Source organism: Dermacentor andersoni, chromosome 1 (genome assembly GCF_023375885.2).
Source record: "Dermacentor andersoni chromosome 1, qqDerAnde1_hic_scaffold, whole genome shotgun sequence".
Classification (NCBI taxonomy): domain Eukaryota; kingdom Metazoa; phylum Arthropoda; class Arachnida; order Ixodida; family Ixodidae; genus Dermacentor; species Dermacentor andersoni.
Genome location: NC_092814.1, coordinates 195,919,663 through 195,937,677, shown reverse-complemented (window position 1 = coordinate 195,937,677; position 18,015 = coordinate 195,919,663). Strand labels below are relative to the sequence as shown.

General features: G+C 49.3%; 1 protein-coding gene across 2 annotated transcripts in view; it reads left to right on the top strand.

Annotated features, from left to right (window-relative positions):
* The first annotated feature begins 15,008 nt into the window (after nucleotides 1–15,008).
* LOC126547359 (cytochrome P450 4V2-like) overlaps nucleotides 15,009–18,015 on the top strand; it is a 44,701-nt gene continuing 41,694 nt past the window's right edge. Inside the window, exon 1 of one of the 2 annotated variants that reach the window (XM_050195335.2) lies at nucleotides 15,009–15,095. In XM_050195335.2, coding sequence (XP_050051292.1) covers nucleotides 15,041–15,095 — 55 coding nt within the window. In that variant the 5' untranslated portion in view covers nucleotides 15,009–15,040. Of the gene's footprint in view, nucleotides 15,096–15,897; nucleotides 16,042–18,015 lie in introns of those variants that run through there. The other variant, XM_055062922.2, reaches the window with a different exon arrangement.

The following is an 18,015-nucleotide window of genomic DNA, read 5'->3' as shown; positions in this document are numbered from 1 at the left end:
CGGTTTGACGCACACGGTTACCGTGCAAGAGACCTTATCTGTCTTTAAACTACACGGGAGGGGTCTAACCTTCACCCACGAATTACCTGAACAAGATAGATTGCAGTTTTTAGATATTAACATCACTTTAACACCAGATCACACGTGTTGGATGTACTCACCACGAGCCCGGAAAGACCTGTTGCCATTTGAGTCCGCTCATTCTAAGACGGTAAAACGCGCCATTGTTATGCTGTGCCTGAAGGAAGCCCTGCAGAAATCATGTGTTCACCTGGTAAAGGACAGCCTTAACAATCAGATTGGCAGATTACAGAAGGCTGGTTCTCCCGTTTCCGTCGTGGCTGCTGTGGCAGAGAAGCTTCTGCAAAGCTTGAAACCTAGAACACCTCGAGAAGGTGGCGGTCAACCGAAGACCAGACCGGCGGTTCTCCCCTATATTCATAGGGTCTCCCACAACCTAAAGAATGTAGCCAATCGCTACGGTGTGCCGGTGGTATTTTCTGCCCCGCGCAAGTTGGCCTCTTTGTGCCCCCGGATTGTCTCCGGCGAGAAATGCGTGCGAGACTGCACGAAACGTCACGCCACCCAGTTTGTCAGGTGTTCGGTCGGGGCTGTGTATGAAATTCCCCTGACATGTGGAAAAGTTTACATTGGCCAGACGGGCCGTTGTATAAATGAACGACTAAGGGAACATAAGCTTTCTATGGTTAACGAAAAAGGGTCAAATTTGGCTTTACATTGCGGCACATGCCCTTTGGCTACGCCTGATAAAGCATGCCAGCCTTTGCTGGCTAGAACCAAAATCTTAAGGCGCAGTCGTAACCAGGTAGCACGTGAACTCGCAGAGGCTTTTTACATTGATAAGTCAGGTGATGAATGCGTAAGCGATTCTAGTATCAATTTGTATAAGAAAGAGAAAACGTTCTTGGCATGTGCGCTTAGGCAATGATTGCATAAGAATCTAGGTATATATATATTCATGTTCTTTCTGAATAAAATCAGTCGCGAGTTTGCGCCCGTCCATGTCATTACTCGTCCGTGTCTTTTTTAGCGCAGTTCCCTTCCTTAAGTATGTACGACCGACTCGCCCAACAACGTGCTCTCCTGAATTACATCAACTCTTGCCGACATTCTCTCATTCTTTTTATATTTTTCTCCATTTCCATCAGTTCAGAATAGAAACTGGGCTCAATCCTTGTTAACCTCCCTGTCTTTCATGTGTCCCTTTCTTTCGCACTCACTCACCCGACTCAGCGATAATGCGTTTATTTTTTTGCTAGAATGTTTTCCTCTTCTTTCTTTATTTTTGGCTTTGAGTAAATGACTTTAGGTGAAATCAAATTGTTTGACATATCACTCTAACCGGTGCGTAATTTATTCGCCATACGTGAATTAAAAATCTGTTGGATGTTCAGCGTTTTTTCTTGTCTTCTTTTTTTCTACCTGCTTCCCTCTCACGTTGGTATTCATGGCTTCTTCCTTTATTCCGGAAAGATGTGACTCCATATATAGGGTGATGTATCACTCACAGTAGAATTCCCAGGAATTCGAACGTGTTCATATACAGAGGTTAAATAATTATGCTGTGATACGATAGCAGTCACGTAGCCAGGGGGTGGCACACTGGGCACACGCCACTTACCCTTCCACCCTCGTGCAATTTTTATCTTAATATATGTGGCCTGCCTGAGTGTGCGGCAAGAACGAGGGCGGCCAGCGAGGGAACAATTATCAGAATTTGGAAGACACCGGCGCACCACGCGCCGACTTCTCGGCAGTGCTGTCAGATAGCGCATTGTGTCCAGAAAGAAGCTCGAGGGAGGAGCCTGTTTGCCGTATAAGAGCTAACGGGCGATAACTTGCCGCCAAGGAAGCGTCTTTACCCAGCTTCAAGACAGGAACAACAATAGCGTCCTTCCATGAAGATGGAAGGTATCCGGCAGCCCAGATAGAGTTGAAAAGTGCCAGAAGTGTCATATGTGTGTCTTCGTGTAAGTTCTTAATCATGTCATACATGATTCCATCATTTCCCGGTGCAGAGCTCCTACATGTGCTCAATGCAGCTTTAAGCTCGGAAATATTGAAAGGATGGTTATATAGTTCATCCGGGCGGCATTTACGATCCAGTGTCTTAAGTTCAGCTAATTGTTTATATTTGAGGAGTGATATTGTGTAATGTGTGGAGCTTGATACATGTTTGAAGTGTTCGCCCAGAGCGTTGGCCTGGTCTTCCAAGGTAGTCCCTCGGTCGTCCACTAAGGGCTAAGGGTGGATTTGTTGCCCCTTTATCTTTGTTACACCATTCCATGCTTTGAACTCTTGGGTGTAGGAAGTGATGCCCGAGAGAAACTTCTCTCAGCTAGCCTTCCTTGCCTGTCTCAGCGTGCGCCTTCCCTGCGATTTGCCAGTTTAAATTCTACGAGGTTTTCTGCAGTCGGGGAGTGACGCAGCAAACCCGACGCTTTGTTTTTTTTTTTTTTTCGTGCCAGTCTACACTGCTCATTCCGCCAGGGTACCCATCTTTTACAAGAGAGACCTTGTGTTTGAGGAATAAACTTTTCAGCTGCGTCGAGTATAAAACAAGTAAAATATGCTACTGCTTCATCTATGTTAAAATCAGTGATAAAATTTTGTGATAAGTAAGTTGATTCTTTAAAATGATTCCATTCAGCGGAGGCTAGTTTCCACCGGGGGCTATGTGGGAGGCATTCGTGCTGAGGCATTGAATTTAACATTACAGGGAAGTGGTCACTTCCATATGGATTTTTGATTACATGCCATTGCAAGTCCGGGAAAATTGAAGAAAAGCCAATCGACAAGTCTATTGATGAATAAGAATTATGAGGAATATTATAATACGTTGGCTCCTTCTTGTTGAAGAGGCATGCACCCGAGATCCCTAGAAAATTTTCAATGAAATGACGTCTCGCGTCACATCGCGAGTCTCCCCACATGGTGTTGTGGGCATTAAAATCGCCTACGAGTACGTAGGGGTCCGGAAGCTGATCAATTAGTTTATAAAAATCACTTTTTCCGAGATGATAATTAGGGGGCGATCTGTGATCAATTTATTAAAGAGAATTGCCCGAATTGATACTGCCTCAAGGGGCGTCTGAAGGGCGACATGATGACAAGCTACGGACTTGTCCACAACTATTGCTACACCGCCAGACGAGGTGTTCGCCTCGTTGCGGCCTTTAGGGTAGATGGTGTACTGACGAAGAAAGTTTGTTTGCGTACATTTAAGATGTATCTCCTGAACACACAGCACCTTTGGGTTATGTTTGTGTAAGAGTTCTTTAATGTCATCGAGGTTGTGGATAAGACGTTAACGTTCCAGTGTATTATTTGTGTAGCCATATTGTTCGTGTTTTTATGCTGTGTGTCAAGAAGAGTCAAGTTAGAGAAATGATTTGCGGAGCTTTTTCAGGCCCCGTGATTATGATACGGGTTTTGTCTTTTTTGGAGGGGTCGCGAGACTCGCGCCGTTCCCGAGGCGCTGGATACGCCTTCTGGCTTGGGGTAGAGTCCATCGACTCTTGGGAGCCGCTGGACTTCCGCTCACACGAGCGGGGTGTTTTTACCGTAGGCCTTGCCTCGAAAAGCACGGCCTTGGAAGCCACCAACCCAGAGGTCGATGGGCCCTCCTTCAGGGACGGTGCAGCAGCGCTGGCTGCTGACGCCAGGGGGGTTGGTGGCAAGGCCGCAACCAAACTCGTGGGCTCGGCCGGAGCCGGAGTCTGCTGCGACGGTGCCCCCTTGCGCGCCGCACCAGCATACCCTGAGGTATGGAAAAAGGAAACACGTTTCCGCGCTTCTTGAAATGAGATGTTCTCTTTGATTTTCATTATGATTGTGTCTTTTTCTTTTTTCCCTGTGGGGCAGGTTCGACAGTATGCTGCGTGTTCACCTTCACAGTTGGGACAGTGGAGTGTGCCGTTGCAGTGGTTGGATTCGTGTTCGTGTTCGCCACACTTTGCACAGGTCAGTCGGCCACGGCAGCTTTGCGAACCATGACCATATCTCTGACACTTGAAGCATCTTCGGGGGTTTGGGATATAAGGCCGGACTCGAATTTTCGTATATCCCGTTTCTAAGGTTTCTGGTAGATGGCTGGACGCTAAGGTGAGGATTATATGTTTAGTTGGGATATCTTGGTTGTCTCGCTTGATCTTTATTCTTTGCACTTGAATCCAGCGTGTTCTTTCCAGCCCTCCGGGAGCTCTTCCTCCCTTAGGCTCAACAGATCTTCATCAGAGATGACTCCTTTAGACGTGTTCAATGATCGGTGGGGAGTAACAGTGATTGCCATATTACGGAATGCTAAGAGATTGGAGAGTTTGCCATGATGCAGAGTGTCGCGGAGCTCAAGAAGAAGGTCACCGCTGCTCATTTTTGTCACTTCGTAGCTAGCACCTAGTCTGTCGGTAAGGCATTTAGCTACGATGAAAGGTGAGATAGTTCTGACTGACTTTTTTGGGATCTTGATTGTGTATCACACGGAATCGGGGGAAAGTTTCTTTGTGCTGGCTGAATAGTTGAAAAGTTTCTTCGGTGCACCTTCTTTTTGAAAGAGGACGATCGGAAACGGGGGTAATGACGTCTTAGCCATGCAGAATTCATTTAATTTCGGTAGGTACGGCAGCCGCCCACCACTGAGCCCAACAAGGGGACGCCACGAGTCCGGGAGGAAACGCAGACGCCAGCTGTATGTAGCCACTATAACCTAATATAAAATACCCAAGGTTGGATACATACATCAGGTTAACCCTTGCCACCCAGAAATTCGGAAGTGAGAAGAAGTGATAAGAAGACAGGAAAAAAGAGATAGCGAGAAGGAAAGCAAAAGATTGAATAAAGGGACAGGAAAAGATGACTGCCGATTTCTTCCAGGTGGGTCAGCCTGGAGGTGCCGTCTATGTGAAGCAGAGGCCAAAGAGGTGTGTTGCCTCCGCCGGGGGGCCTTAAAGGTCCAAACACCCAGCATCGGCTCAACCTCCAGGATCCCCCTTTCCCCAGACAGGGCTAAGCCGCGCACTGCTACACGAGCGAGGGTCCAACCCTCGTGTGCTCGGGTACGTGGTGTCGCAACACACCAAGCGCCTGCTTACGCAGACGCCCCTGCGGGGGGTGCTTGTGTGAAAGGATTATTTGGTATGTAATCTTGAACCCTGTATGTTGTATGATAGAACCATTCATGAAATAAGGAGTAGCCGGCGCCTTAAATTGTGCGCCAACATCTCCTCATATCATATCAATAAAAAGAACATCTCCACTGTAACGGCAATCGACACTTTTGAAGTGAAAGAACGACAACACAAGTGTTGCGTTGTCGTTCTTTCACTTTTCCTCGTTTAAGCGCTGTTTACCCCGTCCACATCTACAACACCAACTAGCCCAACATCGATTCCTCATACGTTCTTTTGAGATGTCCAGCTCGAACGCGGTCAGCAGGTTTGAAGAGTGCCGCAAGGGATAGCTCACTTCCTTTCTCGCGTTATGACTGGTCTGCATCGAGGAGATTCCGGCGGCAGCGGTGAGAGAAATCTGTCTGAAAATGATCGGCACTAAGATGGCCTTTTCAGTGGAATTCGCTGCCGCGGAATTGGAGTACGTGTTGCTCTAGACTGTAAGAATTGGAGCTGGTCCATGCCATCGTCGAACTCATCCATGATGAGGACGTTGTTGAAGGGAAGGACTTGTTCTCATCGAGAACGAGGAACAAGGAATTTCTTCACAGTATCTACACGAGAACGTTACAGTTCATCAGTCTAGCATGACTGAAAGAGAACGCACACTGAAGAGTCGACAACCGCTGCTTATAAACACTCTGTCCTCCCTAGATCCCTAGGTGAGGGAAAACGTCGGTTCAGCCTTCGACCAATTCGGAGCGTCCAAAGTCATCGTAGCCGACCCACCTTCGAGGGGGAGGGTGTACACACTCACTTCCGCACAGCGTTCACTGACCACACCAAGGTGAGTGGGTTTTCGCAGACACGGGTCTTGCCCTGAGCAAGCGCCTCTTGATCCCCGAGTAGACCCCGCAGACAGTGGCCGCCACGTTTATCCATTGACTGACGAATTCTAAATCCCGTGAGACGGCGCCACAGAACATCTTCCAGGAGTTCCCCGGCTTCAAACAAACCGCGACAGTGACGGCGAATCCACTAACAATACTTGCTCCGCCAACTGCGTCTAGACACCCCAGCGCCGTTGGCTGGGGACGCGGCGCATTGTCGTCCTCACAAAACGAGTCGCCGCAGCGGCCGGGCAGATTTCGACAGCCGCTTCCCCGAAGATCGCCAGTCCCCGTAGGTCGAACGTAACAAGACCCTTAATGTATCGGCGTGAACGAGCCCTTAGTAAATAGCACATTGTATTAAACGTTGTTGGATCGCTTTGGACGAAGGTTCATCCCTAGCGCTGCCACCAGTTGTTGGATCTCTTTGGACGAAGGTTCATCCCTAGCGCTGCCACCAGTTGTTAGATCTTGCCGTTGGGTGCGGGAGTTGGCCGAGGTTGAGGAGGACTTTGATATGAAAACTGGAGGTTTATTTACATTATTTACTGTGAGAGTACAAAGAAATTAACAGTCATAAAGTCATTACGGGCCGGCAGCAACTCGGACGCTGCGGCCCGTGGCAAGAAGCTCGAAAGAGATGAATGAAGGAATGTTCTCTTGCTACTCCCGGTTTCTGGCTTTTAAGCCCTTCGGTGTCTAGGTCACGTTCGGCCAATCGGCGAGCCCGCTCAGGTGACGCCATTTTCGGCCAATGGTAGGCGCCCGTGCGATTGTGTTGTCACGCCCGGCGCCGAGGGTCGCTCCTTGGGCCCCAATTGTCCGAGTGCTTAGTTAGCAAGGCAGAACCTTAGTTCTGCCTTGCTGACTTGCAAGCGCCGTCACAATAGGCGGAAGGGGGCGACGTTTCAGTGCTGCAAAGCAGCTTTGCTCGGGACCTGCGTTACCTGGAACCGGCCAGGCTCCCGCTACACTTTCGGGAAGAGTCAAACAGTGAATAGCTCCATCTGCGGCGCACGAGGTGGGGAACGCCAACTCGTTTGCACGTGCCGCGCCTCGGGAACGGGGTAGATGTGCTTTTGCGCTTCTTAATTAGCTGTGACGCGATTCGATGTGGTCTGGTGAACTCGAAGCAGGCTCAGGAAACGGTCCCGTATCTAACAACGTATTCTCCTATTTAGCCATTGCGTATGTGCCGCTGGGTATGTGCCCATTCTTGGCCAATCCTTCAGAATGGGTAGGTGCCACTGCGATACAAAGTGTAGAGAACCCTGATATGTAGCTAGATATGTGTCGTAATTCTCTATTCACACACCTGTCATGACCATTATTCCCTCGACAAGTATCATACATCGCCTTCACCCTCGTAACATCGCTGCGTAGGCTGGCGCCTCACGCGGTACATCCGCCCGATTTACTGCTTGCATTTCGGCATACCTTTTGATTGGTGTTGTGCATAAACAAAAATTGCATCAGATTAAATTTTATGCCTTCTGGGTCGATAAACATTAACAATGCATAATTTTCTTCTTGTGCATCATTTCTTTTCGTGTTTTGTGACGTTAGATTTTACGAAGAATTTGACAACTTTGTACCGAGAAGCATCGGCACAAGCTTGTCCTACTCTTCTTATGTATAATTTTCATGTTGTCTTCAGTTCCGAGAGTGGTGAATTTGAAGCGACAGCAGCATCGGCGTCGCATGAGAGTTACGTAGACGATCGCGTCCACACGAGGCACGAGCGGCTGGCACACTCCAGCACGGGCTAGCGTTTCGAAGGAAAAGTAAATAGAATGCTACTCTAAGAGATCGAGTGTCGTTTTTTTTTCCTCTCCTGCGAGAACCCGAGACTTTACCGGTATACGTGGTCGCTCGTCGCCACAGTTTGGTGACCGCGGACGTGATACTGCCATACGCTCCTGTGGTAGAGACGACCATGGACCACACCAACACATCGAGAGCTCAAGGCCAGAACCCTTCCGAGGAACGCGGTGAGCCCTCCTGTTCCGCCATCGCTGTCCGCCTCCCACAGTACAGGGACCAGCATCCTTCAGCGTGGTTTCTTCAGTCCGAATCACAATTTCAAGTCGCTGGTGTCCGCTCTCAAGCCTCAAAGTTCCATTACGCCGTCGCAGCTCTCTCGCCCGCCGCCATTCACGAGGTAGCATAGTTGTTGAAACCCCATTGTCTACCACCGCCTATGACGATCTCAAGGCAGCCCTGCTATAGCGCGCAGCAGCTTCACAGCGTTCTCGCATCCAGCAGCTTCTATCCACTGAAGAACTCGGCGACTGACGCCCTAGTCAACTTCTTCGCCAAATGACCCAGCTGCTCGAAAACAACGCGAGGTCCATCGACGACGCGCTGTTGCGTGAATTGTTTTTGCAACGACTCCCGGCTAACGTGCAGATGGTCCTGGCGACAGCCTCTACCATGGACCTTACCGGACTTGCCACCTTGGCCAACAAAGTCATGGAAGTAGCCACCCCAACCATCGCAGCCACGGCATCGTCTCTGGTTGACAATACAACCATCCTGCAAACCCTTCCCTGCTCTTCCGCAGCGCAATCTCCGCTCGACTCCTCGTGTGAGCGCCTGGAACGCATCATCTGTGGAGCGGAACATCGCCACACGTCATCTCGTCGCCCGCGCAGCCGTAGTTCCAGCAGATCAAGACGCACGGGCACCCGCAATGAAACATCAGCTACAATGTCTGGCGTTTGCTACTACCACCGCCATTTTGGAAACGATGCTCATCACTGTCGGTGTCCCTGCGCTTGGCAGGGAAACAGGCCGGGCTGACCTCTAACGGCGATGAGTGGTCCGGCCCAACACAGAAGTCACCTTTTCTACGTGACGGACAGAGTTACGGGACAACATTTTTTAGTCTACACAGGACTTGACGTCAGCATTCTCCCCGCCCACCACTCCGACCGAAAAGCGACACCTGTGTCGTTTTTGCAAGCCGTCAACGGCACCAGGATTCCAGTTTTCTCGTCACGCTCCGTCATGCTAAACCTTGGCCTTCGACGAGCGTTCCGCTGGATTTTCCTGGTTGCAGACGTCTGTCGTGCAGTCAGTGGAGCAGACTTCCTGCACAACTATGGACTCCTTGTCGACGTACAACGACGCCATCTCATCGACTCGTTGACCCAGCTATCCGTTCCCGATCGCGCCTATTTCTGCCATGTTGGACGAACCTTTCGCCCCGCTCCTACGCAAGTTTCCCACTGTGACGCGCTTGCCGGACTGGACGCAATTGGTGCAACATGACGTGTGCCGTCACATCGTCACCTCCGGCCCACCAGTCTATTTCCGACCCCGGCGTTTGTCCCCGGAGAAACTCAAGATTGCTCGCGCGGAGTTCGAACACATGCTGCAACTTGGCATCATCCGCCCTTCCTCCAGTAATTCGGCATCACCACTTCACATGGTGCCTAAGAAGACGGGAGACTGGCGCCCATGCGGCGATTACCGGGTACTAAACAACGTCACAGTTCCTGATTGCTGCCCTCTACCAAACATTCAGGACTTCACGGTAGCGTTGCATGGTGCGATGATCTTTTCTAAGATAGATCTCGTTCGCGCCGTCAACTACCGGTCGCTGAAGAAGACATTCCCAAAACCGCCATCACCACACCCTTCGGTCTTTTCGAATTTCTCCGCATGCCTTTCTGCTTACGAAACGCGGGCCAATCCTTTCAGCCTTTCATCGATTCCGTCACCCGAGGCTTGCCTTTCGTTTTTGCATACATTGACGACCTTCTTGTCGCAAGCTCTTCCGCAGAAGAACATCTTCGCCACTTTCGATTGTTGTTTTCACGCCTTGCCAGTAAAGGAATCGTCATCAACGTCGCCAAAAGTGAATGCGGCCAACCCGAACTCGATTTCCTCGGTCAAATCGTCGACGCTAACGGCATTCGACCACTGCCGTCCAAGATTCGCGTCATCGAAAAGCTTCGGCAATTTCTCGGATTTGTCAATTTCTACCACCGATTCATTCCCGATTGCGCACGACTTATGGCTCCGCTAGACGATCTGCTGGTAAACAAACGTAAACAAGTGCTTCAGTGGATTGAAGAGGTCACTGACGCTTTCACAAGAGTCAAGTCTACCCTCGACGCCACGCTGCTTAGACACCCAAAGACAGACGCGCCCACTGCAATCATGACCGACGCTTGAAACACCGCCGTTGATGCCGTTCTGCGGCAATTCATCGACAATGCGTGGCAACCACTCGCCTTTTTCTCCAAGAAACTGAAACCTGCGCAGTCCCGCTACAGCGTGTTCGGCCGTGAATTACTCGCCGTTTACCTGGCTATCAGACCCTTTCGCCATTTCCTAGAAGGCCGTGCATTCACTGTCTTGACTGACCACAAGCCCCTTGTGCACGCAATGAATCGTTCGACGTCGTGTTACTCGCCCCGCGAGATTCGACACCTTTCCTACATCTTCGAGTTTACAACAACGTTCGGCCACATCAAGGACACCGACAGCGTTCCAGCCGACGTTCTCAGTCGCGTCAATGCCATTTCCACGTTGACGTCGGAACCTTTCATCATCGAGGTCGACTTACTCGCCAGTCAATAGCGCCACGACACCGAACTTCGTACACTCCGGAATTCCTCAACGTGCCTGAAATTGGAGGACGTCGTTGTGACCCCAGATGGTACGTCCGTCGTCTGCGACACTTCTACCGACACACCTAGACCATACATTCCGGTATCCCTTCGCAGACATCTATTCGAAACCGTGCACAACCTGTCGCATCCTGGCATACGCGCGACACAGACGCTTCTTTACAGTCGTTTCGTTTGGCCTCGGCTAAACACGCAAGTTCGCGATTGCGTTCGCTGCTGTTTGTCGTGTCAACGCTCTAAGATCCAGCGTCACCCCATTCTGCCTGCCACGTCTTTTCTTTCACTGGATGCTCGTTTTGACACCGTACTCCTGGACCTCGTCGGCCCTCTCCCATCTTCGAAAGGTTACTGCTACATACTGACATGCATCGACCACTATACACGGTGGCCAGAAGCTACACCTATATCTGACATCTCAGCGCCCACTGTTGCAGCAACTTTCTTGTCTACATGGATCGCAAGGTTTGGCTGCCCATCCACAATAATCACCGATCGCGGTCGGCAGTTTGACTCAGCAATCTTCAACGAGCTACTCAAACTACTCGGAACGACACGTTTTCGCACGACTGCTTACCACCCGCAGTCCAATGGACTAGTTGAACGTTTTCACCGCCATCTCAAGGCCTCCCTTATGGCGCATGAATCGCCGGAGAAGTGGGTCCTGCATTTATCCCTCGTCTTGCTTGGCATCAGAGCCGCACTCAAGAGCGACCTAGGTTGCTCCTCTGCTGAGCTATACGGCACTCACCTACGCCTTCCGTGCGATTTCTTTGTCGCCACCACCAAAACACCCATGCCATCACCCGCCGACTACGTTGCCGAACTGCAAGCTTTCTTCAGTCAGATACGCACCGTGCCTACACGCTCCTAAGAAGCAAGGTCTCCGTATGTTTCTTCCGCACTCACCTCTGCTACCCACGTTTTCGTGCGTAACAGTACCGTGCGGAAGCCTTTGCAGCCGCACTACTCCAGGCCATATTGTGTTTTCGAGCGTCGTCCGACGACTTTTGTCGTGAATGTCAACGGCCGATCATACACAACTGCCCTAGAACGTCTCAAACCCGCCTACATTGCAGTACCCGCGCCATCGGCCTCATCAATGTGCGACGCAATCCTGCTGCATCCTTCGACGTCGCCTCCGCACATGACACCCAAGAAGAACGCCAAGACACGCCGCGTCTCGTGGACTTTCCATCGTTCGTCGAATTCTACTCTTCTCTAGGGGTGGATACCCCCTGTAGCGGCAGCAGCATCGGCGTCGCGTGAGAGTTACGTAGACGCTCGCGTCCACACGAGGCACGAGCGGCTGGTACGCTCCGGCACGGGCTAGCGCTCTCCGAAGGAAAAGGAAAAAGAATGCTACGCCCATAGATCGAGTGTCGTTTTTTTCCTCTGCTGTGAGAGCCCAAGACTTTACCGGTCTACGTGGTCGCTCGTCGCCACAAATTGAAACGACTGTCGTCTCCGTCGAAACGAAACTTCCCGTCTCGCTTTATTGCTCCAAATATTTTCTGTCTGTGCAATCCAAAGAAAGCATGGGCAGCCAAGTTATTTGGCCCTGCCGCCGGCTACAACACGGGGACTCATCAGAGAGTCCACGCTTCTTCTCACCACTCACCACGCTTCTTCGTAAACCTTGATCGTATGGGTACATACCTCTCTGGACACCTCCAATTGTGCAAGGGGATTGTCGCATCTGACAACCTGAGTGCGGACTCCGGTTCAGTGAGTGTGCAGATTGTCAAAAATGCCGCTATCGGAGGTCTGTCATATTTCTCGCGCCCGCGGAAGTGGGCAACTTGTAGAGAGAGGGAAGATGCACGAAGCATATGCCCTGAAAGCTGTGCAACTAATGTTCTAGCTAAAGAAAATGGTTAGCGCTTGCTGCTTGATTAATGGTGAATTGCACTGATCAACCCGACGCAGTCGTCCGAGTCCTGGAGCCAGCGCCCGCATATCACTAATACAAATCTACTAGTATGCAGGGTCATCGCGAAAATTGCCAGTCGTTACCGGTTCACGAAACGGTGTGAAATTTTTCGTCCTCTCTTCAGATGAATCCTATTTAATAAGAAGCACGACATCTCTTCTCGCTGCGGGAGAAAACTTCAACTTGACCAGTGGATTTAGAGCGGGTGTGCGTGTTCCTCCTCGTCGTTGCGAATCAACTCCCTCCTCCTGTTCCATCATCGAGGAAACCATCCAACTAGAACTTCTAGAACGCACCACGTCACTTCTATTGGTTACGCATGATGACTTAAGCTGTAAGTGATGGCGAAGCTATTTTATCCCCCTGGGATATTGGGATGTGCTAAAGCCCAGTACCCACCTCGCTGGCTCAGTGACAGCGGCGTTCTATGGTTTAGCACGATGTCACATGTTTGATTCCCCGCTGCGGTGGTATGTTCCGATGGGGGTGGAACGTTCTCATTCACCGCGCGCTGAGCGCACTTTAAGTAACCCGAGGTGATCAAACTTCAACCTAGATGCCTCCACTATAGCGTCTCTCATGACCTACATGCGTTGCTTTGGGACGTACGCTAAGCGCCGTTCCCCAACACCTCATCATCATCACCAAATGTCAGTGCAATCCGAAAGAAAGCCGACACACTCAAACAAGGATATAGGCAGCCACTTCAAAACAATGTGTGGAATTTGCCTTGTTGTATCATCTCATGGCAGCAAACTAGCACGCGTGATGACTTTAGGAAATTTGCAGGCGCAAGTTGGAATCAGCAAGTGCAAGACAAGGGTAACTGGAAGAGAGGTTTTCGTCCTGCCAAGGACATAAAAATATGCTGCTGCTGCTGTTAATGATGATGATGATGACTGTTATGATGATGATGATGATGATCATGATGATGATGATGGTATGATGATGATGATGATTACGTGGAGGAGGAGGATTATGATGATCCTCAAGATATCCCGATGATTTTACTGTCGCTACTTCTGCAGTTTCTCATGACTGAAATGCTAATCGAGCATCACGTCGCTGGAAGATATGGCCATGTGCAAGAAAGCAGAGCTTTATGTGGAGATATTTACCTCCCTTCCTTCCCTCAGGAAGGTATAAAACCAGGCACACTCATCCTCTCAGCAGACTGTGAAACTGAAGCGCGCGTCCTTGAATTTCTGGGTGAATCCCAGCGCCGATGGTGCAATAAGACAAACCGCGCGCTTTGCAACGAGCCTATCGAAAATGAGGAAGTGGAACACTCAAACTTCCTCAAGATGAACCTGCCGAATAGAAATTCGGCGTCAGCGAAATTCTCCGCTAGTTTCTATCGCGCTAAGATAACGCACGTACACTGCTGCTGGTAAAGTGGAGAAATGTCGATATTTTTTTTTTTTTTATTATTAATGAAGGTATGTTCAGGAGAGGTTGGGATCAAGGATGATGCCCGTTACTCCTTCTCTCTTAGAGAAACAGTACTTATAAAGAATTAGCCGGCTAAAATGTTGATGTTGTATCTCTTTATTGTTTCTGTTTTAGACAACCTATGACTGTTACGTACTGTCTGTCATTTCGTCGCTTCTTTCTTCTCAATTTTTTTTTTCTAAGTATGGGTCTCCTAATCTGTAGAACACCACGCAAAGCTCTTATAAGACCCGGACCATGCATTACGGTAAGGCAGCTGCCATGTGACCGAGGACTGCTGAGACCAAAAAACTATATCCGTTGACAGAATCACTTTCCTTCGTTGAAAACGCTGCGTGTTCAAAAGAAAATAGCCATCATGCGATGAGTATTCAACAAAGTTGCCGTACACGTTAAAGGCACAGCATCTCCTTGCGAAGAAAGAACTTTGGTTCTGCTGCCGAAAATTATGTCATGCTGTCATAATACAACACACGTGTAAATAAATATGCACAAAGGGAGCCCGCCCAGTCTGCTACAAGTTCCAAGGACATATGTGGCGATCGAGAAGCGGGTTGACGCACGCGGCGGCAGCAGGGCCGTCATAAGGTACGCCGCTTCTCTGGCAGGCCGATGACAAATCACCAAGCTCGGCACCCGACCCTATGCTCACTGATGATTAAGCAACACGTATACGTGCAGGTGCTAAACCTCAAAGCGAAGCCAACCATGTGCCAACGCTGCCTGCCAAGGCAGTGGGGCGCGTTTTCATTAAAACCTATATAATGAACCTCTGAAAGCAGAAGCCAGAGATATCCTCGATTGTCGACCAAAAGTGATGTACCGTGTGACTGAAAGACAATCAGTGGAAAGACACCTGTCAACTCATCCGACGCCCGCAGAGCGCCAGGCAGCAGCACCGGCGCGTGGTGGTAAGCGAGAATCGGCGTCGCGCTTGCTCTGCTGCCATGTGCGCGACCACAGGCGCCCCGAGGCCCGAGGATACAAGAGCAACGAAAGATGGGCTACATATCCGAAGAAATCGTCGTGGCAAAAACGTTGTGTGCGCATACGGGTGAGTAGGCCTCGACGCACTGCGAACGTCTCTGTGGGTATAGAATTACTGTGTATACAGGAAGTCTCAGCTGTCATGTACCAAGTTTTATTTTAAAAAAGCGAAGCCTTCTTGCGGGTGCAAAGAGCAACCTTAGCAGCAACCTCAAGAAGCGTCCATTTCTTTTTATATCTCCTATTTAATAAGGCTGTAATTACAAATAAATTACCTTTTTCAATTATTATCCATATTACAGATTGGTCAACACTGTGTTTTAGAACGATTAGAAAACATCAATGAAGATTGTTTGGGGCGCTGTATCTCTCGTGCGGTTGTTTGTTTCCACGCAATATAAAGGCCATGAAACAAACAAACAAAAAAAGCCAACCCAGCTTATCGCTTGCGCGCAACAGAACTCACTAATTCCGCCTATGTAGTGGACCATTTGAAGTCATAAATATGACATCTGCAACTTCTTCGATATGGCTGCTACATTGATCCCCATGTTCGGGTTGACCTTATGCGGCAATTTCGTAGCTTGCGTGGCTGTTTTACCAACAAGCCCAAATGACTGCGTTACAGGATTTAATGCGAAGCTTTCTTTGCAAACCTTCCCGGACTTTCCCGGACTTCTCTGAGCTAACGCCAACTATAGTGTGTGTCATATTGCGTAGCCCGGGTTCGCGGTATCACATGCGCGCGAGCAAACTTCCTTTACGCCAAAGACGCAAGAATGAAATGTTTACATTTTCGCCCACGTTGGCGCTAGTAGCATGGGCGTCGAACCATATATCCTGGAGGACCTCAGGAGGCCCGTCGCAGAAGGCATCCTGCCACAGCTCTTTGGTGCGGAATGGGTGCAGAATGACTGGTAGGGTAAGGCATAAATTGCGGCGCACTCCACCGTGACATGGAACGCCATGAGGGAGCTGCCACAGCCCGCGCAAGAGTCTGCGTAGCGGTCAGGGTAAGGTTTATCGTTGTGCGTCGTTGCGTGGGCCACGCCTCTCGTCTGTTCTTCGCCTTTTGACTGGTTTATATTTCAGATAAGTAAAATGTATGTAGGGAAATTAAATTGGGAAATGTGTGTGTTTAGAGTTGGCGGAGTGCCACCTCTTCCTCCCGCGAGAATGACAGCGGCGGCGGTCCCATGGTGTGTCTTGCTCTTGTGTAGCATTTTAATGTGTGTGTGTGTGTGTGTGTGTGTGTGTGTGTGTGCGTGTGCGTGTGCGTGTGTGTGTGTGTGTGTGTGTGTGTGTGTGTGTGTGTGTGTGTGTGTGTGTGTGTGTGTGTGTGTGTGTGTGTGTGTGTGTGTGCGTGTGTGTGTGTGTGTGTTTTAAAATGTTTACTCTCCCTATCTCTTTCTTTAACCGGAACGATTCACTATGATTTTCAACTCGATCCGAGTTAATTACATTCATATTTTTCAATTACCTTTGGTTTAATAATAATGCACACCAGAAGCCCGGCGTTGGGCGGTCCATATTACAAACATCCGCATTTATGTCTGCGTTAGCGCGTCCCCAAATCTTAGTTTTCCATTTCGCTTTCTTCAAAGTGTGACCGCAGTAGCAGTGATCCAGTGGAATGCATTGACCTTTCAGATGCGTAAATATAATGGGCACACTTCATCATTACCTCTGTGCATTATCTCGAGAAGCGACTCATCAGTTTGAGCACGCGGACGCAGGCGAAAATTGAGGGCTCGCATGAGCGTCAAAGCAGTATCACGAAAGAGCCAGCGACTCCAATACCGAGACGAGTCGTGTTCGCAAACGCTGTTGAACTGCTGTGTCAAAGCATAACTTCATATACGGCTTGGCGACGTCCGAAGAAACGCTTTCTGTGTTTCCATCTCTTCGGATGTCGCTACTCCAGCACACACACACACACACACACACAAAAAAAAAAGAAAGAGACGTTCTTTCACGCCGAGAACGGTTCCGGCCGCTTATAACATTTGTCATAGGTTGAAACGAATAAGTTCGCTATTGGCTTGCAGTAGCAAAGCAAAATTGGCGCCATATCTGTTGCTCTAAGCAAGAGCGCGCATGCAGTTCCGATGCTAGCACAACGGTCCCTCCGTGGCAGTGTTGATTCAACTTCCCGCGCGAGGCGCTGATAGTTCTTGCTCCGATGCGCCGCCTGGGCAGTGTCATGAGCCAATAGGCACAAGAAAACACCCTTAAAGGTGTACATTCCTTTATTGTCTACTCACCAGAGTTACAGAGTGGCAACTCCGCAATTGGGATTATTCCGAAATCATTTCACATTTTCAAGCACCCGGAATGGAATGGGAATGGAACGATGGCACCGGTCTGGTAGATGAAATGGGAATAGAGTGGAAGCTCTAGGTTCCGCAATGAGAGTTGGAGTGGAATGGGCACATAGTCCCGAAGCACTCAATCTTATATTAAGCGAGGTTACAAAACTGGTAAATTTGTAATTTAGACTAAACTACGCTTGGCCAACTTATTAGATTGCTCAATATTTACTCAATCCAGCTTTTTCAGTATCTACCTGTAAGTATTACCTCTGCCGTGATCATTATAAACAACACGGTATTTACACTTTTGATGACCCGGAAACGTTTCTTCGTAACCCTGGTGAAGTGCATTTAAACGAACATTTAGTTAGAATTGACTCATTATTTTTAGCGACCCCCTTAAAATTTATTTAAGGAGTCAGGTTACCAAGATTTATTCGATTTAGACACAACATGATAGACATGCATCGAAAGGATGCCGGCCAAAAATAGCCACGTCGCAAACTGTTGCACCCGGCGCAAGCCCATGGTTATTTGGAAAGCCCTACATGTAATTTCGCCTGCTGTCATGTGTACAGAAAGTGTGGTAACAGGCGATGATAGATGTGTGTTGAAAATGTCGGTCCAGTAATATGCCAGCAAATGTGAAAAAAAAAAGAAATTCTGCCGTTTTCC